General features: G+C 41.5%; 1 protein-coding gene across 7 annotated transcripts in view; it reads right to left on the reverse strand.

Moving 5' to 3' along the window:
• ALS2 (alsin Rho guanine nucleotide exchange factor ALS2) overlaps positions 1 to 24,016 on the reverse strand; it is a 78,438-nt gene that overhangs the window by 22,966 nt on the left and 31,456 nt on the right. For 4 of the 7 annotated variants that reach the window (XM_062190024.1, XM_062190012.1, XM_062190019.1 and 1 more), the window contains exons 8-19: positions 20,488 to 20,565; positions 17,609 to 17,791; positions 15,529 to 15,700; positions 13,811 to 13,991; positions 11,170 to 11,235; positions 7,307 to 7,469; positions 2,516 to 2,647; positions 1,996 to 2,124; positions 1,516 to 1,586; positions 1,039 to 1,105; positions 517 to 719; positions 340 to 405 (exon numbers count right to left, since the gene is read on the reverse strand). In XM_062190024.1, coding sequence (XP_062046008.1) covers positions 340 to 405; positions 517 to 719; positions 1,039 to 1,105; positions 1,516 to 1,586; positions 1,996 to 2,124; positions 2,516 to 2,647; positions 7,307 to 7,469; positions 11,170 to 11,235; positions 13,811 to 13,991; positions 15,529 to 15,700; positions 17,609 to 17,791; positions 20,488 to 20,565 — 1,511 coding nt within the window. Of the gene's footprint in view, positions 1 to 339; positions 406 to 516; positions 720 to 1,038; positions 1,106 to 1,515; positions 1,587 to 1,995; positions 2,125 to 2,515; positions 2,648 to 7,306; positions 7,470 to 11,169; positions 11,236 to 13,810; positions 13,992 to 15,528; positions 15,701 to 17,608; positions 17,792 to 20,487; positions 20,566 to 24,016 lie in introns of those variants that run through there. The other 3 variants (XM_062190025.1, XM_062190027.1, XM_062190026.1) reach the window with 3 other exon arrangements.

Genomic DNA, 24,016 nt, shown 5'->3' on the forward strand with positions numbered 1-24,016 from the left:
CTGCCTTTCAAATGAATAAATAAATCCTTTAAGATAAATAAATAAATAAAAGGGAGTCCCACTTGAACAAACGGAGGGCGACGTGACTTTGGTATCACACTGCTATCGGGGTGAATGGCTCACTCGGGGTGAATCAGAGGCTTTGCCCCACACACCCAGTCTCTCAGGCCCACACATCTGCCTTACAAGCCCTAATGCACTGGATGGATGCATTTCTAAAAAAATAAATAAATAAAAAACCAAAGTCTACTGCTTGTTTGACAAGCAACTCTGAATGTGAAATACTGTGATCGGTGACCACACCTGAATGCCCCCTCACGTCTGACCCAGTTTTCTCACCCATCTTCCAAGCCGTTCCTGAACATGCCAGAATACATCCTTCCGTCGGGCCACTTCAGGACGCCTCTGGAGTGCACAAGCAAAGAACAGCTCAAGTCAGCCCAAGTCGCGGACAACGGACACTTTTCCATAACGGACATCGTCCTCGCCCCGGGCAGAAACCTTAAACCTTTTCACCTGCCGTGAGGCTTCCCTGAAAGCCAGCGCCCATTATAGGTGGCATCTTTCAGGCGAGGGTCCTTGTAGAACGTGTACTTGGCACTGCGTGAAATGGGTGGCTCCTGCCACTGAATACCACTGCCACTCCCGTAGGGTGGCAGATCAGATGTCCCCCTCAAAGCCTGGTCCACGGCCTGGCTGATGGCCCGCAGCCACTTCGTCTGGGAGCAGAAAGTAAAGAGCAGTAAGTGTACAGCGGCGACTCATCACACACGGCTTTCGATCTGAGCTTTCCTCGGTGTGAATCGTTCTTCCGTCCCTTCCTGCTATTCTCGTTAAGCATGACTTACTGCTGACTGGCAGCCACTGTGAATGTTTAAAACTAATGATTTTTTTAAAAATCTAGAGTTTTGAATTAATGAAAATTTATCAAATACAATCGTGGACCTTGAGTCTAGCAGAAACCACTTCTCCTTTACGACTACAGAGGGCAGAAAGAGCAAAGCCAAAGAGGGAAAGAAAATTCCACAAAGGACTAACCTTTTCCTGGGGTGTTGATGAAATCAGAGTGAACTGCTCTTCAGGTGTGGTTATCTTTATGCCATTCCTGAAACATTCACAAGGATGAATGCCAGCTATGACAACCTGCCATTCTAACACCAGTCCTCATACATGAAAAGCAACCCATTTAGGAGGTGCAGTAGCCTATTAAATGTGAACATTCACGCCTGGTTTTGGGTCTCACAGCAGGAGGAACGATTTCAGATTACCCTGCTCTACACTGAACAATGAGGAGGATGTAAGCAATGGAGAGATGCCGTTCTAGAAACTCCCATGATTTGTCATCTTCATCCCAACAGGCCATTTTCCTATGGACTGTGTTAGGAGGTGAGCCTCATTATGCAGAGTGCAGAGGTAAGCTTCCCATACTCCTGGGCTCTTTTCCAATCTAAGGACACAAGCTGGGTAACAGAGGGAGAACAGGAGGGATGGGGTGGGGGGAGGGGGTACACTTACACACCACCAGCTTCTTCAGACAGCGGCTCCACCCACAGTGTGGCCAACGGGAAAACATGGTGCGTGGAGAACTGGAACGGAGAACACAGAGGCACGTCTGTGAAAGCCCGTGGAGACCTCAGCGCTCTCTGCTTGTGTCCCCCCGAGGTCATTAGCCCGTGTGGGCCCTGTAGTCTCTGCTGCACAACCTCCTAGAGAAGGCTAAGTCATGTGGCTGCCACCGTCTCCATCACAGGATTCCCACAGCCAAGCTAACCCGGTGGCCTCTCCACGTCTCTGCAGGGACCTGTCACATGCTGCGTGCATTCATAAGCTGGAAACCGAAGCCCACAGCACAGATGCAAGCTGTAGTGTATGTACACTTTCCTGTATGCGCAGTTTCATCAGAATCACATGGGCTGACAGTCTGAAGTCATTAACAAGTAATGCACTCCTGTTCCCCCTTCCAGGGCTTCCTTTAAGGTCAGGAAGCCAGCCTACCTGGGCGTGGACCAGGGCATCATTAAAGAGGATGAACCAGTTCACAGAGAACCTTCCCGCATGCTGCAAAGACAGGGCTCGGTTACTGCTCTCACACAGCAGCCGCCGCTCTGGCTTCCTCAAGGAATCCTAGAATTAAAAACAATGACCCAGGACAACAATCAAGATTATCGTCACATACAAGGAGAAGACGAAATAGCCAGAAATCACACATAAGGGAATTTACTGCTCAGGGCTTAGCTTGGCATTAAATCTACATGTAGATGGGATGCAAACACTTCATAAAATCACAGCTCAAGTTAGGAACAAACGAGAGGAAGAAAGCGATCAAGTCCAGCGAGCCCTCTTAGCGAGGAGGGAAGACGGCGATATTCACAGTGCCCACGCTACAGTCCCTGGACATTTTAGAAAAGGGACCGTGAAAACCTTATTACCATAAATGAGCGAGGCCCAGAGAGAGTGACGGCAGAAATAAAGGGCTGCTGAGCGCTGGGCAACCACGACCACCCGCACGGTTTACCGTCATTTTTCCGGGAAAGGTCTTCCAGAAGCCCAGGGTGTACTCCGCTTCCTTCCTTTTCCTGCCGAGATGGAGAGCAAGAGACTCATAACAAGCACTGGAATCCTGCAGTTTCTGATATTCAGGAGATGTCTAGAGGCCGATAATTGAGGGAGAGGAAAAAAGAACATAAAACGACTGTCTGGCATCTGTAGGCTCAGTGCAACTTAGATACATGGAATTAAGTTGAGGGAGAAGACTCAGCCCAGGACAAAAGTGGTACACTAAAGGGAGCCAGGAAAAAGGGAAGATTGGTTTCGGAAAATTCTGCTAGTTACAGGTAGCTAGCTGTGCAGCAGGGGAGGGACACAGGGAGAGAGAAACAGCACTGCAGGGCTCTCAGGATGGGCAGCCCTCACATGTTTTGCTCTCAGGATCCCTTTATTTTACATGTGTGGGTTGTATCTACTGATATTTACCATATTAGAAAATAGGAAAAACTTTATAACCTTTATTAATCATTTCAAAAAAATAAGTGAAAACCATATTTTCCAAAACAAAATAGCTTTCAGTGAAAAAAAAAAAAAAAAGTAGCACTAGTCCACATTTTTTTCAAACCTCATTATTATCTGGCTTAAAAGATAACAGCAAGAGTGGGCATTTGGCATAGTGGTTAGGTGTGCTTGAGAGGCCCACATTCCACATTGGGGTGCCACCCACATTCCACATTGGGGTGCCTGGGTTTGAGTCCCAGCTCCTCTGTTTCCAAGCCAGCTTCCTGCCAGTGTACACCCAGGGAGGCAGCAGATGGTGGCTTAAGTATGTGTATCCCTGCCAACCACGTGAGAGAACTGGTTTGAGTTCTGGGCTCCCGGCTTCTGACTGTCCCAGACCTGGCTGCTGTGGGCATTTAAGAGTGAACCAATAGATAAACAATCTCTGTCTCTCTGCTTTTAAAGAAAAAAAAAAATGGCATCAAATCTGCTTCTGCATTTCATCAGTTATGAAATGTAATTTGGTTGAGAGAAATGAAGAAAACTCACTTTCTAAAGGTAAACAAGGGTGTCCAAAAAGTTTCATGGAAAATATGTATTATGAAAAAACTATGCACTGATTTCTAAATTTTTCACACCAAAATAAACTTATTTAATATCATTTCCCCACAAACTTTCTGGAGTATCCTCTTGTTAAACAGAAGTTTCTCAAGGGGTAGCTACAATGAGAAATCTGAAACCACAGCACCGGACTTTTTATATTCTGTTCTACTAAAATCCATTGGTTTATTTCGTACGTTAAACAGATCTTTTACCATACATGATTTTGTATCAATGCAGACTCAAAATCTGGAAGACATTGGTTGATAGAGTTATTTGGATCTTCTAAATGTTGGTAATTTTTTAATATACCAAAAATCACATTAGGGGCAGGCACCTGACCTACGGGTTATGATGCCCACACTCCATTTTGAAGCACCTGGGATCGATACCCACACCCAGCTCCTGACTCCAGCTTCTCGCTAATGCAAATCTTGGGAGGCAGTGATGATGGCTCAAGTGATTGGGTTCCTTCACTCAAGTGGGAGACCTGGGATTGAGTTCCTGGCATCCAGCTTTGGCCATGGCTTAGCCAGAGCCATTGCAGGCATTTAGGGAAGTGAACCAGGGGTGGGAGATCTTTCCCTCTGTCTGTAATCTGCCTCTCAAATAAATACTCATTTAAAAAAAAAAAAAAAAAAGCAATGTTAGTATTACTAGCTATCTCATCAGAGTCCTAAGAATTGCAAAACTGTCAGGCTCACAGTGCTAGACACAGGTTTTAATGCTAATTTCTGCTTAAAAGTACAGATTCTGTTCTTGGTAACAAACTTTATCAGTTGTTCTCTGCTATGGTTTGAGAATTACTTAGGATTTCTGATGTCCCTCAAAGGCCCATGTCTTACAGATGTAGTCCTTAAAATCCTATGTTAATGGTATGAGGAAGAGGGTGGAAATGATACACTTATGGTACCTGAAAGTGGGGCCTTGGAGAAGTGCCTGGATTAGATGGGGCCATTCGGGTGAAGCCCCCACCTGGTGGCTTTATAAGAGACTACAAAGGCATGGACTGACACTCCCTCTTGCTACAGGATGCCCAGGGCTGCCTCGGGACTCTGCCAACAAGAACGCTTCACCAGATGCTGAACCAAGGACGCCTGCCCAATCTCGGACTGTGAATCTCCAAAACCATCACCCCAAACAAGGTCCCTTTTCTTTATAAGTAGCTTATCTCAGATATTTCATTGTGGCAACAAAAAACTGACTAACAGGCTCTACTTCAAATGACATCTTTATGTACTCGTTTCTGAGAAATTATCTGCTAATTACCAAATCTGAATAACCCACAGTTTATCTGTCCATTTCCCTTTCAAGTTAACAAAAAAGAACAGTTCCCAGCTCAGATCCTCAGTCATCCTCTTTCATGAGAAACCACCACACTTCAGTACGTGGCAGAAGTGCTTTATGCATGTTTGCCACGTCATCATACAGGATGTTAAGTCTATTCAGGGGTTGAGGGCAAATAAATAGGATTCATTTTTACTGCTTCACTGTGAACATTCTTAAGAAAAATGCATCTTTTGCTTGTTTGTTCTTAACACAAGCTTGTGTTGGTGAAGAATACAATGGCCAAAAGCTACTGGTAGAGTTTGAGGCCACAGCCTAGATTCCTGCAAGGGAACTAGCAGTTCTACCCCTTTTACTTTTGCAGATGACAACTTGGTGGGAAAGGCAATGTGTTAGCATCACCAGGAAAATAGTGTTGATCCTCTGCACTCTGAAAAGATCTTTGGAACTTGAGAACTGCAGCACAGGGGTGAGAGCCACTGCACTAAATGGGGAGGGAGCAGGAAGTCAGATGAAGGGGCAGCCCCTCCCATTCATGAGCAATCCCATTCCTCAATGCTTAGGAGTCCCTGGTATTCATTTAAGAAACAATGAGCAGCTAAATGATGAAAAGCACAACCTTTTGTCTTTTGGGAGCTTACATGACTAGGCAGAGGAGACAGGAGAACATACAACACATCAGAATAACACACTGGTTCTGTTAATAGGTTATACATTAGAACACAGTCAAGCAGATAAGGGAACAGATTCTGGAGCCAGCGAGCCTGAACGTGAATTCTAGCTCTGTCAGTTCTCACGTGTGCTTCAACTCTCCCCCCACTCTGTAAAAAGGGGATAATAATACCACCAATTTCATGGGTTAAGGTGGGGATTAAATGAATACCTAGGACACGCTTAAAACAGTCACTAGCATGTGGAATGCCTTCATAAATATTCAGTATTATTTTTTCATAGGTAGAAGCTTAAACACATGTGTGTATATGTATGTATATGTCTAGGCTGTGCCTTAGACTTAGTACTTTACAATTTACAGTGATGGAGCGTAAGCTATGTGTGTTTTAAAAAAACTCCCACAGATGATTTTGATGCCCTGTGACAAGGATAAGGACCACTTGTAAAACAGAGCGAGTAATGGAGAAATATAGTGTTAGCGAAGCACACAGGAAGAGGACATCATTCTTAAGCGACGGGAAGGAGAGGCAGAAGTAGTACAGTTGGAGATGGCTTCATTTTCTTGAGAAAATGCCTTCCAACCCAGGCCTTGAGGCTTTCTCCAATGAGATGGGGGTGGGTGCTTCAGGAAGAACTATAAAGCAACATCCAGGGGATCTGAACTAAGGCTTGGACTCAGGACAAAGGATAAGGCCAAAAACAAAAGAAGGCATCACATTACGTACAGCTTTGAACATCAAATTCGAGAGTCTCGATTCACCCACAGAACCGGGCCCTTCAGACTGGAAACAAGTCTAAGCTGATCCAGTAGAGAAGACTTTTTCATATCATATCATATCATATCATATCATAATCAAAGCCGTACTGAGGTAAAATCTGTATTCCATTGGGTTATTTGGTGGCTCAAACCTGCACAGCTAACACTAAATTGTTAGGAGTTAAAACGGAAACCACACAAATTAAAAGCCCCCAAGACCAAGGTAGGATCAAATAGAAACAGTTCATGTCGGTTTCCAGGTCTCTCTGGGGACTGAGACCTGCCTGGGTCAGGAGAGGGACCTCAAGATTAAGAAGATTCTAAACCTGAAAGAGCCCTTGGAGTTGTGGTTTCTCCAGAGCCTTTCGGAGTGGAGACAAAAGAAACCACACATTGCACTGCAATTCAAAGGGGAGGCCTCCTGACCAGCCTCCTCACACAGCCACGTGGGAAAGTGGCACTAATTAGGCTGGGCTCTATTAAACTTGTTTTGCACAGAAAATGAGCTGGCCAGCACTGGACAAAGTTCTGTACAACTGGCTTCTCACAGCATTTCTAAGGTGACCCGAACATCCGGCATGAGCCTATCGCACACCCAGGGAGGTGCTCATTCTACTGCCGCACAGACCCCTGCCTGCACAGAGAGCCTGGCCAATAAGGAGCGCTGTGTAACCCATTCCATTCTGCAATTAATACATTTTGGCAACAATTGAATGAGTAGCACTAGTAATAGGGTTTTAACTTTAGACACAGTTCAGTAAATTAAGAACACTTCATCTTGATAAGATCCCCAAAGGAAACTGAATCCATAATAATATTAAAAAAAAAAAACCACTAGCTATACCTACAGTCATTCTTTCCTCTTTCATTTCCCTGCACAAAAAGGATACTGAATTAAACACATGTAAATATTAAATTAGGTAGTTCCAGACATTAAGGGGGCATAAAACAAATAAACTTGACTTCAGAAGTGTCCCAAGAGGGGTATATACAGGAGCTTACCACTTCAAAACAAGTAGCAAGCTTTAGCAAGACTTTTGCATAATTATGAAGTCGTCTGATTGGCAAGAAAAACAGTGTGTTCAGTATTTCCATCAACTGAGTGTTTTCCTCATTTGCTTCGGATAAATCTTGTAACAGTTCTTGGTTTTTATTTAGGAAATCACTAGAGGTAAAGAAAAAAAATAATTTGGTTAGTCATTTTGGTGTTGATAATACACAAGGTAACTGAATAGAATATTTTACCAGGCAGGACATGTTCCAGAAAATATTTATTTAGATGCAAGCCCCAGAGGCTTAAAGATTGAAAATGCTTTGTAAAATCCTACAGGTGCTTTCAAAAATACTGTGTGCAGTAAGCAAATGCCTCTTGTTGGTTAATGAGTTTATAATTTTAAATGTGGCAACTTAAAGTTTTGTCATCCACAGTTTTATATCAAAATTGCTGCTCATAAAACTAAAGCATTGTTGGTTCTGTTTAGCTGTCCTCCTATAGGTTCTGATGGAATTTTTCCAGCCACATGTATTGTATTCAGTACTTTGGGATGACTCTAAACAGATGAAGCCAATAATATATTAAAGGTACCAACTGTAAAGTATGGTTAGCTGAGGTTACTAAAACAAAGTAAATCAATTGGTAATTTACAAACAGGAGTTAGATTCTCTTTAAAAAAGCTATTAAAACTGCTATATTGGTCTATTATGTTATATGTGTATACATATTGTATGTCTACATGGAAAAATTTATTAAGAGTTTTATTTTTAATTGGCTTATAGATAAAAGATTGTCCATAAATTTAAACAGCTAAAATTATTCAAAGATATATTTTAATTCATGTGACCTAAATCTCTGTATCATATGTTTTAAACTTGTTGGTAAAAAGAAACTAAAAACATTTTATATGTTTGTGCTTAAATTTGCTGGTTAAACAAACTACATCATGTTAGATATTTAAGAGATGTTTCCAAATATGTATTTTTAATATTTATGGAAGGCATTGGACCTTCTGGTAAATGTTTTCTTAAGTTGTTATCTAATGGGTAAAACTGCTTTCTAAGTTTTCATGTGATATTGCTATTGTCAGTAAGCGATCTGGGACTTGCTCCCTCATTTCTCTATTCTGAGCCCAACTTGTTCTTTCTCTATTCTCTTCGAGGTGTTCCCCAATAAACCCTTTCCCTTACTCCGGTGTCCAGTGTGGTTTGTGACGGCTAGCATTAAGATATAACATGCCAGTGCCACTCAGCCACGCATCCCATGGAAATGTGCCTGTCTGTCCCCATGCCCGCACATGAGCCAGTGCGTTGTGAAACGTGAAAAAAAAGTCAATAAAACTTGAAAAACATAGGAAAAAAAATTTATTTAGATGCTATGAAAGTAATAAGACTTATGTATTAATTATTTACAGTGAAATACACAAGACATAATTTTTAAAAATTTCCCTATCCATAGAACAGGGAATTTTGAGTATAAAGAATAGTAAATGGTAGCAACAGTAACTGTAACTAAAATGGTTAATCACATGCCTGTGCCTTATGTTCTAGGAAATGAATCATGCGTCCCAGTTTCAAAGAACAATGAGAGGCCAGCTGACATTTTACCTGTTAATTTCAAGGCCAGAAATCACAGTAATAAATGATAAAATTAATGTGCTAATCCACTGTGCTAAACAGAAATACTAGAGGAAAAACAAAGCTCTTGTTCCAACAGCATTGGCATGGATATTAAAATACTTCTAATTTCTTCTTTTTCCTGCCAATTTTGATGCATAATATGAGTTTACAACAGAAGAAAAATAAAAAGCTGTAGGAACCAGTACTATAATTAACAGGAAACAGTCAAACAAATTATATGAAGATTTCAATGCTGAAATGCATTTCAAACTGAAGTCAAAATTTAGTTTTTAAAGTCAGGATTTTTTTATAGATACATTTTTAAATTTCATTTGCAAATTTTAATGCTGATCAGTTATCCACTAAGAATACATTCACCAGCACAAAATACTTAGATTGTTTATAAAACAATCAGAGTTGGTGGGGCAGACTCATCATCTGTCACTTAATGAGCAACAATTAACATGGCCCGGATCTCTGTTGGTGTTTGGCTTCTGCCAATGTTCCTGCTTCCTCTTCATGTTCTGGGGCAGGGATCAGCTGAGGACACTGCTTTGGCCTACTGCTGAGAAGGAGGTAGGACGTGATGAACGCATCCTCCCTCGGACCAGACTTCTGGATGCCCACCGCCAGTCCCCACCAGAGCAGAAACAGCCAAACTTTTGGGCTCCCATTTCTTTCCAGGACTCACTCCTGCTCGTGCCTAGAGACTTACGTCCTCTAAAAGAATTCTGGTATGTTCTCAGGACATCTCCCCAGAGACCCTGCTCAGCCTATCTTCCTCTGGGAGTCTTTCATGCTCTTTCTTTACATGGCTAATTTATATTGTTACTCATATTTTTAAAATGAAAACAAACACATTAAAGGGAGAAACAATGTAAGTATCCCTCAACAGATAAATGGGAAAATAAAACGTGGAATATTATTTAGTCACAAAATGCAATTCAACTTGATATATGCTACACCATGAGTGGATCTCGAAGACATTATGCTTCAGAAATAAGCCAGACACAAGGACAAATGTGATTCCACTCCCATAAAGTACCCAGAACAGGCAAAGTCACAGAAACACAAAGTTGACTGGCAGTTACCAGGGCCTGGGGGAAAGCAGACAGATGCAGCATCATTTAATGGGTACAGAATTTTGGTTAAGGACAGTGATAAAGTTTTGGGAGTGAATAGTGGTGATTACGCAACACTGTAAGTGTATCTGATACCACTGAACAGTGTGTTTATGAATGGTTAAAACAGTAAATACTATGTCATGTATATTTAACCACAATTTAGAAATAAAAGGAAAAAAAAAACCTTTTTTTAATGGTCAAAGCAGCAGACAAGCCTGAAGCCCAGAGCTAAACTAACCAAGGGATGAGAGCCTAAGCATCACCCAAGACCCACTGAGGGGATGGAACCCATTGCTGTCCTCTGGAGCTTCCCAAACTCTGAAACGTTGACTTGTCAGTCAAAATTGAAAAAGGATGGCACTTCTGCCTTTAATTACATAAAACCCAGGGGTTCATGAACCACCGCTTAGAAAACAATGCCCAAATCCAGACTCACATCAGCTGCCATCGCTCAGCGTGTACCTTGGTTGCTTGCCACAAGCCCAGGCTGTGGGCATGGTGCTGTGACGGAAGCGAGGGGCTACAACTTGTCACTTCATTTAGCTGCTTTAGCAGAGACTCAGGTCACCCTGAGTTCTGTGACCCTAACTCTGAAACAGTGGAGGCAGGTGAACAACGCAGCAGAATAAGGCAGAGGGCCAGCAGCTGCCATGGTCCCCAGAAGCTCCCCACACTCTACTTACTTTTGCATCCTCCTACAACAAAACTTTGTTTTCTTCAAGCATTACTATTTGCAAAAAAATAACTATTCCAGTTTCTTTCCATGTCACTTAATGACAGAGTGTGTTTGGCGACCTCCATGTTCTCCTATTTTTTGTAAGCCATCACATACGTTACTTGCTTTCTAACAAGAGGGGAGAGTATGGTCCCATTTTGCAGATGAAAAGTGGGCTAACTAAGATGAAGAGAGTTACCCAAAGTCCCAGGGACAACAAGTGGTGGCACTAAACAGGGATCCAGATCTCGGGCCTTGTGGTACAGTGCTTTTCAGTATCTGCTGATGACAATCAGAGTTGGATTCCTTTGGAAAAAGCCAAAGCTTTCCCCAGATACTCAAAAACACAGAATCCCATAAAACACAATCCTTGGTTGCTAGAACAGTAATGGGAAAGTATTGTATTTGCTTACATGGCAGGCTTAGCAAGAAGTGGGAATCCGCCCATAACCAGGAAATTTGTAATAGATGTGCAATACCTTGAGCAAAAAAGAAAACACGGGAACATTAGTGTTAAAATGTAAAGTACTTCTTCAGTTTTCAAGCAAGTACCTATAACAAGTATTTTTTAATATTTCACCAATAAGTTTCAGAGCTTTTGTGACATCAACATTTGTGAACCACAAGACTAAATAGAAAGCAGGTTATGTGATAATCACAGTAACCAGGGAGGTACCAGTTTAGTAATGAGGTTAGTATAAAAGGAAATTTTAAAAACACCTCAAATCATGCAAAAGATGTCAGAATTCACTTGGTAGATAGTACTTGGTAACTTAAGAAAATGGGATCAGATATTTAATGAAAATTTCTTCTAATTCTTACTTCAGGTTTTCCAGTGAAATCTTCAGAAATGAATAAGAGGGGTAGGCACTGGGGCACAGAGGGTAAAGCTACCTCTCGGGAGGCCTGCCTCCCATACTGGAGTGCCTGGGATGGAGTCTTGTCTCTGCTTTGATCTAGCTTCCTGCTAATGCACACCTTGGGAGGAAGTAGATGATGGCTCAAGTTTTTGGGTCTGTGCCACTCACATGGGAGACCTGAATGGAATTCCAGGCTCCCAGCTTCAGCTTAGTCCAGCCATGGCTGTTTCAGGCATTTGAGGAGTAAACCAGCAGATGGATGTATTTATTTCTGTCTCTGTCATTCTGCCTTTCTAATAAATAAAAATAATAAGCTTTTTTAAAAAAATGGACAATAGTAAAGGTAAGAGAACTGATTAAAAGAACTTATGTGAGACAGTGTTAGAAAATGTTGATTAAATATTGATATACTGCTTGAAAACAAGTGTAGCAGTACTGCTTCCAGTACAGAAATTCCTCCTCCTAGGCTGGCAAACGGTATCAGCTGACTCTGAGAGAAGGCAAATGCCTACTAAGAGCAGCCCAAGGTGCTATACACCTGAAAACATCACGCTAGATGAAAGAAGCGAGACAAGAAAGGCCAAGTGTCACATGGTTCCATTTGTATGAAATATCAGAACAGGTGGATCCATGAAGGCACAGGGCATCTTCCTGATGTCTAGGGTTTGGAGTAGGGCATGACTGCTTGGTGGGTAAAGGTTTTTTTCTTTGAGATGACAAAAATTGGGGGGGAAAAGATAGAGGGGTGATGGCTGCAGAATATGGTAAAAGTACTAAATACCACACAGTTTAAAAAGGTTAAAGTTTTATGTCATGCGAATTTTACCTCACCCAACAAAAAAGGTCACAGATCACTGTGAAGCAGAGATTTTTTTTTTGAAATTTATATGTTTATATATATGTTTATTTATATACAAGTTTTGAAATTTACATAAGTCTATGTTTTCTACTTGCCCCATCTATAGGAGGCAAGCAGATTATTATATAATTACAAAATATTATTTTAAAAAGTAACTCATCTATCAAAACAGAAGCATTTTAAATCATAAAGCCTAAAGTATCAGAGAGAAGAAAAAGAAGTGAAAAAGAGCTATTATAAGGTGAATACAAGCAGAAAAAAGAAAATTATACCAGTAAAAGCTGAAACCTTCAACAGCAAAATCTAGATTTTAAAAAGTGAATTAGTATCAAGTTAAATTACTTTTATTTGGCACATCTGAAAGATGGTAAGTTAAAAGACTCAAACTAGGATATTTCCTTTCAGAAAACAGCTTCAAATATATTCAAATTTACTTAGAATTAAAATTGCATACAGCAGTCTGCAGGTGTACACGCATGAGTCTGAAAGGAAACACTAAAATGATTAACAGTGGTTATTTCTGGTAGTAGGATTATGGGCAGCTTTAAATATCCTTTTGATTTTCAGCATTTGTACAGCGTTCACCTAAATAACCAAGCGAAAACAGAACACGAACTCCCTGAGGGCAGGTGCCTTCCACGAGCTCCCAGCTGCAGCTTTGGGGGGCTTGGAGCCCCACCCAGTGCATGGCACTCCGTGGGCATTCAGTATTTGTTGGATGGATGAAGTATGAATGAGTAAAGAATTAAAACTATACACATTTGAGATCATCGACACGGTATACATGAAAGTAACACTTAAATTATGCCTCACGTAGTATTACAATTCAAATTAAGAAGAAAAGAGAAATCTTACTATAAAAAAAACAGATGAAGAACCTTTGATAACTATTCTGGGTTTTCTTAAGAAAAAAATTTCTGTTTTTGCTGAAAGTAGTTCACCTTCTAAACCTTCCACTGACAAATCAGCGCGGGCACACATCGGAACAGTGCCATGTTTACATCTGCCAGTTGGCCTTGAAACACTGGGTCAAGTTTTAGTACAATTTACATCATTAAATAAAGTAACATATTTTCTGTAAATTAAGCACACTATCAATAATTCTGCTAGGATACAGAGGGAAACGCAAGACTTCATTATTTTGAAACCTTTTTTCCCCTCAGAGAAAACTAACTTCTAGCCACGCAGAACTATAGTTGGCCAAGCTCCCAAGGCTGCATGGCGATCTGTGCTACCTTGGATTACTCTCCCTACGCTAGTGTCTTCTGATGAAGGGGCGCCCTCCTCGGCAGGACAGCCCTCAGGCACTGCACACAACTCGGGGCCGATACTTGCTCTGTGTAACTATCCAGGAAGAGACTGGCGTGCTTGAGAATCACCAGATTCCTGGCTTCCTTCAGCCCCTGCAGGAAGCTGCTCAGCGAGGCTCCGTGCTGACCGATCAGGTAACACAGCTTGCTGAATCGGCTTGCCACTTCCTGCAACAGCTGCACCGTGGTAGCCGTGCCCAGGTTTTCTGTAAGGAAATAACGACAACCACATGACCGCAGGATTGACTATTTCTTACAATCCTAAGACCAACAGTATAAAGTCTCCTTTGCTAAGAATACTTGGCAAGAAAGTCTCCTTTTCTAAGAATGCTTAACACGTTGAGGTATATTTTATCTACGAATCCAAATAATTTCAGGGTTAAATAAAGCGACTTGAAAGGTCGGTGCTGGCCTGGGTGGGGATGTGCTGGGTGGTGTTTCAGCACAGTGGGATTAAGCTGCCACTTGAGACACCAGCATGCCACCTCAGAGCGCTGGCTCAAGCTCAGGCGGCTCTGCTTCTCATTCAGCTTCCAGCTTGTGAGTGTGGGAAGGCAGAAGAAGATGGCCCAAGTACTCGGGAGAGTACTTCTGTGTGGGAGATCAGGATGGAGATCCTGGATGGGCCAGACCTGGCTGTGAAGGCCACCTGGGGAGTAAAACAGCAGACACAAGAAAATCTCTCTCTCTCTCTCTCTCTGTGTCTCTCTCACTCTCACTCCCTCTGTACTGTTCTGCCTTTCAAATAAATAAATAATCTTAAAAACAAAACAAAGAAAGATCACAAATTTCAGTCACTTGAGGAACCTGTTAAAATACATCACAAGAACAGTATAGATTCTGATCCAGTAGGTCTAATATTCAGATCCCAAAACGAGTATTAAAAAAAAAAAAAGGCTTTCCAGGTGATTCTGAAGATCAGCCAAATTTGAGAACCACTGAGCTAATTCAACTTTCCTCCATTTCAAATTTAAGTCATCTGAAGCCAAAAAAAAGGAAGGTTGAATTTTCTAATGTCACACAATAGTTAGCAATGGTCATGAATTAAACTCACTTTTATATTTGTATCTTAGTTCTCATTTTCAACTTTTTGTACTGACTTTTGTTCTGCTTGTCTCTCTACTCTCACCCTCTGCCCTAGACAGCCCAACCTTTTCGTGCAGAGGGGCAAGTCAAAAATCAGACAGCTGGAGCCCTTGGAATGTTACAAAGGGCTTCGAGAGACTTAGCTAAAGTAAAGCTAAGAAAAAGAATCTAATTCCATCAGCTCACGTAATGTAGGATAAAACTCTCAAAACTCTTAGATTTATCCACAATTTTAAGAGGTTACATATAAATCCAAAAGACTATCTACTTGATAAAATCCTAAGAATGATAACCAAGAAAATGAACAATTCAGGTAGTATAACAGAGGATATTTTAGGATTATGGGGCTAGAAGTGCTGTTGGGAAGTCTGGCTTCCAGGGTCCATATTCCCAATGTTATTTCTGCTTCTCTGCTGTACCCTAGAAGTCTCACTGTCTACTTCTGTGAGTAGAAGGAGCTGTGGGAATGGCAGGAGAGCACAGAGGCAGCTGGGCTGTGGACATATTGGAAAATGCAAGTTGTTCACTCACAAAAAGGGGACACTGGAAAGAAAGGAGTAAACTACAACTCAAAGGTTTTCTTTCTGATGCAGGAAGATTAGACAACATGAGAGCCTAATGACTCGCGTATACAGGACAGGGGACATTTCCACTTACCTAAGCTGAGAAGAGGCCTGAGAATCTGAGATTTGATGTCACTTAGTCTTGAATAGAACCGTCTTTCTGTAGTAGCCAACTCGTGGAGACTGGCGATATAACCCATAATGTTTTTATCCACCAACACCACATAGCTATCTTTTCCTGCTGTCACTCTGCTTATATATCCAAGCTGAAACAGAAGAAAATACAAAGATTAGAGTCTAATTGAATCGAGCCAATTTGGTGCACTAAGCTGGCTCATATTAGCTGGCAAAATTCAGTTGTTAAATACTGGGAGTTTCGCAAGTACATTTTTAAACCATTGGCAGTTTAAAACTAGCCAGAGTGAAAATCTGGAAACACAACAGATCAGGTCATGTGTTCGCTTGTTTGTTCTGTTGTGTTAGAGCTGATTACCAGTCCACCAATGTTATATACACTATATGGATCTATAATTCATTTCCAAGATATTTCTATTTCACAATACGGGCAGTTGCAACCACTGATACCCTAGATATGGAAAGATTGATATGATAGGGATACAAGCCTCAAAGGCCACTTTTGCACTAAAATGAAGTAATAACAGTGGAGAGGAGCTCTAAACAATAAAATAACAAGGTGCTAAGAGGTTTTGTGTCTCTTAAAAGTACCACATAACAGGATTTTCTTCAAAAAGGAATTTTTATCATTTACCCATAATACCACTCAACAAAAACACTCAATGTCTTTACAAACTTTATTAAACTAAGCAGGCAATCTGCACACCCCAATGGATTACTAATTCCTCATGGTAACCAGAGACACAGCAAAAGTTCATCCTTTTCACTAGCCTAATTCATCCTTTACCTAAATCATAGGCTTGGGGTTGGCGCTATGGCGCGGCAGGTTAACGCCCTGCCATCCCATATGGGTACCAGTTTGAGATCCAGCTGCTCCACTTCCAATCCAGCTCTCTGCTATAGCCTGGGAAAGCAGTAGAAGATGGCCCAAATCCTTGGGCCCCTGCACCCACGTGGGAGACCCAGAAGAAGCTCCTGGGTTCGGATCAGCGCAGCTCTGGCCATTGCGGCCAATTGAGGAGTGAACCATCGGATAGAAGACCTCTCTCCCTCTCTCTTCCTCTCCTCTCTCTGTGTAACTCTTTCAAATAAATAATAAATAAATCTTTAAAAAATAAATAAATAAATCACAGGCTCTTTCATGGGGAATGTGGAGCCAGGACCAACAACCAGAGTCAATTAGCACACGTGAAAGAATGGGTTTAGCCTAAGAGCCTAATCATAGCCTGTGTACATTTATATGTATAAATACATACAGATCATGTTCCTATACATTCCTAGGTTACTCCAGAAAGACAAAGGCTAAAAAGCAGTCCACAGGAGATATCATTCAAAAATCAGAAACCCGGAATGTACTAGCTTTGTAATTGTGGCATGTCACTTCAAGGATATGAGTTACTATGGCGGGGTGGGGAGCCAATGGTTCAAGTGTATGAGAAAGAGGAAGTAGAAAAGCAGAGAGCTGCAAGCGAAAAGGGGGATCAACAACAGGAACTTCAGTGGAAAGCTAAGAGAAGAGAGGAATGATAAGCAATGGACGCTGCTGGGGCCTCTCGTGTCCCTCACAGTCTGCCTGAGTCCAGCTCGGGCTCCCACAACTACTTCCCAGTGATGGCCAGAAAGCCATCCACTCCACTTCTATTCGAGTTCACCTCTAAAGATTCACCTCTAACGATTACCGTCAGGAAACATCACTGAGATATGTACTTTTCAATATTCCTACATGAGGGTGTTAATTCAACAACTATTTTAAAGTATGTATAGCAAGGATACAGCAGTGAATGAGAGCGCTGACTACCCCTACCCTCACGAATCTTACATTACAGTAAAGAGGACAGCCAGCAGACAGAACAAGTAGGTGATCACTGTATCAGACAGTGACAGGCACAACGGAGGTAAGGCATTAGGAAGACAAACAATGAAAAGGGTGGGAGGAGAAGCAGTCAGAGAACTTGGTAGTCAGGCACACGAACACCACCACAGATAGAGATTTCTCATGTGTTACAGAATGTGGGCCTAAGGATCCAATTCCTGTTCACCTTACTACAGGAGAGAAGTACTGGAGTCTTAGTACCACTGGGATTCTCTGGAAGGTTGTCACCTTCTGTAGGGTCCTGTCGGCCACTGTAACATAACCCAGGCTGGAAGTCTTCTGTATCCACCAAAAACAGGGAATAATCCTGGCCTGCGGCTACACTCCAGACTCCATTGTCACTGCCCACCTGCAACGACAGAAAGATATGTGTGTCCGTGGTGAAGGCGTCCGGCCAGCTGGCATCTACAGGAACTGAAAGGTTAGGTTACTGAGGCGGGCAAATCTCAGCCAGCAGAACGCCCTATCGAATGTATAACAGGTGCAGGAGGAAGAAGGAATCCCACATACAGCTTTTAAATTTAGAGCTGGATTGTTTTTTTAAAAGAAATGTGGGCCAGGGATTTGGCACGGTGGTTCCCATAGCCTGGTTCAAGTCCCAGCTACTCCGCTTTTGATGCAGCTCCCTGCTAATGCGTACCCTGGGAGACAGCAGACGGTGGCTCCAGTACTTGGATCCTGGATCACCACCCACACAGGAGACACAGATGAACTTCCAGGCTCTTGGCTTTGGATTGGCTCAGCTCTGGTTGTTAGGAGCATTTAGGGAGTAAGCCAATGGTTGGGAGATCTCTGTTTCTCTTTCAAATAAAAATGAAAATTTTTAAAAATCTGAAAACTTGGAATTTAAGAAGGAAAAACTGTGGATCTAATATTTTATTATTTTTTAAGCCCCATAAATAGCCTGTATAACAATCTAGATGCCCAGGGACTTCTAGAGCCCTACTTTAGAAGTGACAGGTAGAACACACCTGTGTCCACCCGCATTCCGCTATGTGCACAAAAATCAAGGTACAAAGAAAAGGAAAATCGAATACGCCCAAATTCCATTCAGGCCACCTAAACCCTTGTTTGCTAAAATTCAGTTTTCCCATTTGGAATCCACTAGCTCTCTATTATGACTTCACTGTGCCAACTGTGGGATGCTGAACGAGGTGGACCCCCTTGACCTGTGGTTCTCAGAGCAGCAGCAATCACCTGGAAGCACGTGGGAAAAGCAGGCTCTCCGGCCCCAGTCTCTGTGCTGTACAGAAGCTTGAGAACGACTGCCTGAAAGTCACAATTTTCAAACCACAGATTCTCCATAGAGACCCAGAGTCTCCACAAGCAGGCAGGGCCAGGGCCGTGGGAGCCCTCCTCAGGCAGCTGGACATCTCTCTGTTCATGTGTGGATTTTCCTCCTAAGATTTCACGTGGAGAGTGTACTGCAGTAACTGCTGTAGCTCCCATCTCCAGATGCAGTTTCAGCCTCCACTCCCGGACTGATGAGCAAAAACTCCTCCTCTGTTACATCCTTTGTACCTGGACTGGCTCCTAAGCCTAGGAGATCGCGAGTGTGCACGGCGCACGTGTGTGTGTACACGCGAGTCTCTGCTACTTTACAGCTGCCCTCTTCTCAAATCCAAACTACCCAAATAACTTTGGATTCATTTTACCAAGAATGAATTAAACTGTTGACAGGAGGAAAAGAATCATCCTCTTAGTCTAATCAAAATTCATTCAAATCTCATTCTGTCTAGACTTTTAATTCTCACAAATGAGAATGACTTCAAAATGTTTGTCTTACCATCCATCAACTAAGCAAACCACAATCCTCATGCTGTAGGATTTATGTGTACAGTTGGTTAGGAAACTAAGACAGTATTTAAAATCTCTATTTTCTCTTCTCTAATTCTAAAATATTGAATAAAAGTTTGATTTCCAGGGTCTTCTTGTCATACTACAAAACTTTCCTTGGTATAAGTAAGTATATTTTCTACTTCATTCAAAGAAGCAAAACAACAAGGAAAAATGACTTGTTATATCTTTGCTTGTGATAAGACAGGAACTGGACAGTTTATTTCTGAAAATAGAGTGAAGCTAGAAGTCCTCACTGCTCCCTAATGTTTTACTAAGACTTTTCTACCCCGGAAAACTAAGTTCACTGAAAGAAAAGATGCAATTAAAAGTCCTAGACAGTGGTGGATGCACAGTGCACACAGAGTCTATGAATTACTGGAGTATTTACTAACTAGTTTACGTCTGACCCGTGTTTCTAAAGCTGAAGTAAGCACCTTTTTGGAGTTTATTACTCTCAATAGAGGAAGCTGTTTGGGGATGAGGAAGACACCAGAACCCAACAACACAAGCATGAGCTCATATTCCATTCGGTTACCATGCACACACTATCTGCACCCACCAAAAAGCCAAAACTGATGGATAAGGAACCAATACTATCGGCAGGAACCTGGTATGTCCTCAGGGAATCAGGGCTGAAAAAATGCTGAGAGACACTGCCCAGCACTGCACAAGAAGGACGGAAGCTGTCGTTCCCTCAACAGCACTGCATAAACTAAAACCAGTACATGCAGCCGTTACAAACAAACAAACAACAAAAAACCCTATAGTGCTTAGCTTTACTATAGAAAATGAAAAGGTTTACCACAAGATTTTAGTACTATATAATGCTATAAGATACACATAAAAGCATATCAACACCAAAGGATGCTATGGAAAAGCCACATACACACTGTAAGAAAAAGAATAGACATGATTCTATAGTACAGGGCTCAGAAAATATTTGTTTTGTTTTTTTTAAAGTAGGATTTTCACTTTAAAAAGACAAAAGAACTATGAATATTCAATGAAGGATCACAAAAATATAACACATTTAAAAAAAAGTTCAGCTTGAAAATAAGCAGTTTCATGTTTAAAAAAATTTAAGAATATCAAAACAAACATATGCTACAAATACATAACTCTCTTAATTTGTTAAAAGAAGAAATGGAGAAACATTGTTATAGCTTAGCATTCCAGAATAAGCTGCTACCCAGTTTATAAAAGTACCTTTGCAAGACGAGGAACCGTTGTTGGAAAATCAGAATGCCCAAGCTGACCAAAGGTATTGCTACCCCATGAGTAAACCTATCAGAAAAACACAGGAAAGTAGGTAAGAGTTGAGAATTTGACCTTGTAATCAACTCTGAATTACAATATATTTCATAATAATTAAAGGATACATACCATTTCACATTAATGACTTATAATAGTCTTTCACTCTTTAAATAATACAGATTAAGAAAATCCAATTTTAAGCAAGACCAAAGATAATGTGTGCATGGAGTACACAGAAGGCACAGAGGTGAACAGCTAGCAACAACTGATATTTTTAAGGTGCTTACTACCTACAGGCACTGTTCTTAACACTTTCTGTGTATTAATCATGTTTAATTCCTAAAACGATCTTTTTATTTGGTTGTTTGCTTTTTACAGATAAGGAAACTGGTCCAGAGAGGTTAATTAACTTACCCAAAGTAACAAATTGGTAAATGGCAGAGTGAGTATTTAAATTCAATAATTATCCTACATACCTTTTAACAAAGAGAAGAAACAATCTGGTGAGGGCTATAAGGAAAGCTTATAGCTTATAGCCTTATAGCCCTTCCTTACTCTGTAGGCAGGAGTGCTATGGAATGATTAGAAGGTCTTTTATATATAAAGAGTCTTTGTAGGACAAACATCTAGCACCCACAACCTACTACAGAAGAAAACTAACACATAATGATGACATTTAACAAAAATCAGTCCTTATTCTGTTTATAAAAGCAATTCATGGGGGCCGGCATTGTGGTATAGTGAATAAAGCTGCTGTCTGCAGTGCCAACATTCTATATGGGCGCTGGTTCAAGCCCTCGGATGCTCCACTTCTGATTCAGCTCCCTGCTAAAGTACCTACGAAAGCAGCAGAAGATGGCCCAAGTCCCTGGGCCCCTGCCACCCACGTGGGAGACCCAAAAGAAGTTCCTGGCTCCTGTAACTTTTTCAAATAAATAAATATTTTTTTAAAAAAAAGCAATTCATGGTCATTGTAAGAAACTGTCACAGTAAAAAAAAAAACAGAAAATGAAAAACACTGATGAACTACCAGTTTTGTCTTGGGAACATACATCCTTCCAGAAAATTCAATGTCTTCTATCAGATACAGTACATATAAAATACAAAGGGCAAAACAGGACCACACTACAAATTTTACAACTTGATTTTTTTAAAATTTAATACTATTAATTAATATTTTAGTTTGACAATAAGAATATATCTACAAGATTTTTAATAACTATATAGAATAATATTGTGGGTATATTTTCATCAATCTTTAAGCTCTAATTCTTTAATATTAAAAAAAATTAGGAGTGTTGTGTGCCACCTCTTGGGATACCTGCATCCCATACCTGAGAGCCTGGGACTGAATCCCACCCTCACTTTGAATCCAGTTTCCTCTTACCGTATACCCCAGGGGGAAAATAGGTGATGGCTCAAGTATGTGGGTCCCTGCCACCCACGTGGGAGACCTAGATAAAATTCCAGGCTTCTGGCTTCAGCTAGCCCAGCCCTGGCTGCTGTGGGCATTTGGAGGGTAAACCAGCAGATCTGTCACTTTGCCCTTCAAATGAATTTTTTTTTTAAGTTTAAAAAAAAAAGATTTTAAATCCTTGAACATACATATTTGCATATCTGTTTCCTTAAGACAAATTCCTGGGCAAAGAACTTCTAGGTCAATGGAGTACACACAATCTGTTTTTAATAGTTACTGACAAACCGGGTGCCAGGAAGGTTCAATTTACATTGCCACCAGCATTGCAGATACCTTTGCCCTACATCCGAACCAACACTCAATAGTCAATGCAATTCTTGCTCAGCTGAGAGGTGAGAAGAATGTTTTATGGTTGTTTTAACTTAACTTTGTCTACTGAGGCCGGTGCTGTGGTGCAGTGAGTTAAGCCACCACTTGCAAGGCAGGCATCTCAGATCAGACTGTGGTTCAAGTCCTGGCTCCTCACTTTTTTCACACAATAAATTCTCAGATATAAATCTGGGTCTCTTTCTAGTCTATAGGCATATTTCCAGTCCACTAATCTGTTCGTAGTATTCTAATATATTTGATAAAAATAAATCTTACCCTTCTTTTCTATTTTTTTTTTTTTTTTTTTTTTTTTTCAGAATTTATCTGGCTTGCCTCTGTTAATTCTCCTAGAATAATTCTGGAATCATTTTATCAAGTTGTAAATATTCTTTTTTTTTTTTTTTTTTTGACAGGCAGAGTGGACAGTGAGAGAGAGAGACAGAGAGAAAGGTCTTCCTTTTTGCCGTTGGTTCACCCTCCAATGGCTGCCGCGGCTGGCGCGCTGCGGCCGGCGCACCGCGCTGATCCGATGGCAGGAGCCAGGTGCTTCTCCTGGTCTCCCATGGGGTGCAGGGCCCAAGTACTTGGGCCATCCTCCACTGCACTCCCTGGCCACAGCAGAGAGCTGGCCTGGAAGAGGGGCAACCAGGACAGAATCCGGTGCCCCGACCGGGACTAGAAGCCGGTGTGCCGGCGCCGCAAGGTGGAGGATTAGCCTAGTGAGCCGCGGCACCAGCCCAAGTTGTAAATATTCTACTGGAATATTTTTGAGATTGTATTCAATTTATACTATAATGATTTAAAGATCAAGGAAGAAATATTTTTGTAACACTGATACTCCTCATCTGGAAATAAAATCCCTCTCTTTTACACCTGCTTTCTTTCAGAACCTTTTAAAGACAGTGAGAGTTTGTCACACAGGACTCTGCATTTCCTATTAAGATTACCCTATTTCCACAATACTTTGACCATAATTGTGAACAGCTTTCCCCCCCACATACATTTTTCTGTTTTACCATGTGTATATAAGAAATTCAGTAATTTAAATTTTGTAGCTGACCACCTTCCTAATCTGTAAGGAAGCCTTCCGGATGATTTATAATGTAAGTAATGATAAATCCTCCCCTTCTTTCCTAATAATAATATTTATACTGGTTATATTAGTTTCTTCACATGTTAAATTTAAAATAAAATGTAGTATTTGAAGGTTGCAGGATCCTTGATTGGCCTCCTAAAAAGATGAAGGGATTGGTACATTTAATAACTGCAGGGGCCGGCATTGAGGCGTAGCAAGGTAAAGCCGCTGCCTGCAGTGCCAGCATCCCATATGGGCGCCAGTTCAAGACCCAGCTGCTCCACTTCTGATCTGGCTCTCTGCTATGGCCTGGGAAAGCAGTGGAAGATGGCCCAAATCCTTGGGCCCCTGCACCCCCATAGGAGACTTGGAAGAAGCTACTGTCTCCTGGCTTCAGATCAGCTCAGCTCAGCTCTGACCGTTGCCGCCATCTGGGGAGTGAACCAGTGGACGGAAGACCTCTCTTTCTCTCTCTCTCTGCCTCTCCTCTCTGTGTGTAATTGTGCTTTCAAGTAAAATAAATAAATCTTTAAAAAAAAAAAAAAAAAAAAAAAGAGGCCGGCGCCGCGGCTCACTAGGCTAATCCTCCGCCTTGCGGTGCCGGCACACCAGGTTCTAGT

This window comes from Lepus europaeus, chromosome 1 (assembly GCF_033115175.1).
Source record: "Lepus europaeus isolate LE1 chromosome 1, mLepTim1.pri, whole genome shotgun sequence".
NCBI lineage: Eukaryota > Metazoa > Chordata > Mammalia > Lagomorpha > Leporidae > Lepus > Lepus europaeus.